The 1,134-nt window shown below is 57.1% G+C and overlaps 1 protein-coding gene across 1 annotated transcript in view; it reads right to left on the reverse strand.

Annotated features, from left to right (window-relative positions):
• Pctp (phosphatidylcholine transfer protein) overlaps positions 1 to 807 on the reverse strand; it is a 21,348-nt gene extending 20,541 nt beyond the window's left edge. The window contains exon 1 of the mRNA XM_004645281.2: positions 605 to 807. Coding sequence (XP_004645338.1) covers positions 605 to 748 — 144 coding nt within the window. The 5' untranslated portion in view covers positions 749 to 807. The remainder of the gene's footprint in view (positions 1 to 604) is intronic.
• Positions 808 to 1,134: the final 327 nt, after the last annotated feature.

Consider the following 1,134-nt stretch of genomic DNA (forward strand, 5'->3'; position numbering starts at 1 on the left):
CGCACGCTTTCACTGAAGTTACCTGGTGACTTCTGATCTACTTGGTAATCACACACCCACCGCCTCACAAAGCCGCTGATGACCACCCAGTGTGACAGGTCTGGGCTTGGGTGCAACACTGCGTCCCATCTGGACGACTACCAGTTTCCTAAATCCTCCAAGAAAACCGTAGAATTGCATAATGACCAACTCTGTTCCTTCCGCTTACACATCCGGTAATCTGTTTGAAGCTTTAGACGCAAGTTGTTAAGTGCAATTTAGAAGGCCAAGAAAAGCAAGCGGATCCACCCCTCTCCTGGGCAACCCCGCGCATCTCCTCCGTGCTGTCCCCTCTCCTGCACCCCCATACCTTTTGGGAGCGGGGATCCGCGCCCCTTGTACCGCGCGCAGAAGCTCAGGAATCTGCAGACTCACGTTTTAACTGTGTCACTAACTTCTAACAAACTACTTCGCTTCCCGAACCAGGCCTGGTTTGGGACTGAGTTCGGGTGACCTTGCGGTTTCCCAGGATCTGCAGGGGCAAAGTCACTCGGAGCCCTGCGCCCGCGCCCCTCCGGAGCCTCTCCTCGCGGGGACCTAGCGACCCTCTACTGCCGGCAGTTACCTGGTCCAGCAGCCGGTAGACACTGAGGCCCGAGGCATTCACCAGCAGCTCCCAGTCGGTCCCGGCCAGAGCCGGCTGCTGGAGCAGCTCAGCGCAGACCTCCTGGAACTGCTCCTCAGAGAAGCAGCTGGCAGCAGACGCCATCCTCCCTCACCCTCCGCCTGCCCCGAGCGCGCGCCCCAACTGCCTCGGCCTGAGTTTGAGGGCAGGTGACCAGATGGCCTCAGTGTGATTGGCAGCGAACAGAGCAGAAGGCGGGACTTCGGCGGAAGGCGGGGTCTAGAGGGGTGGGTCTGAGTGGGTGGGCCTTGCAGTGGGAGGGGCTGAGCTGGGCAAGGCGCAAGGAAGATGGAAAAGATAAAACTAAAGGAAAGTTGATTGATGAGGAGAAGGAAAAAGAGGTTAGGGAAGAGCGAGGGACTTGTAGGCAACAAAAAGGGAAGACACTGATGTCAGTTCGGAAAGACTTCCTCAGGAGCCCTTTCCATACTCCGCATTTGTACTCCAAACTTTGTAGGATGTGAAGTGTC

Source organism: Octodon degus, unplaced genomic scaffold (genome assembly GCF_000260255.1).
Source record: "Octodon degus isolate 3935 unplaced genomic scaffold, OctDeg1.0 scaffold00222, whole genome shotgun sequence".
Lineage (NCBI taxonomy): Eukaryota > Metazoa > Chordata > Mammalia > Rodentia > Octodontidae > Octodon > Octodon degus.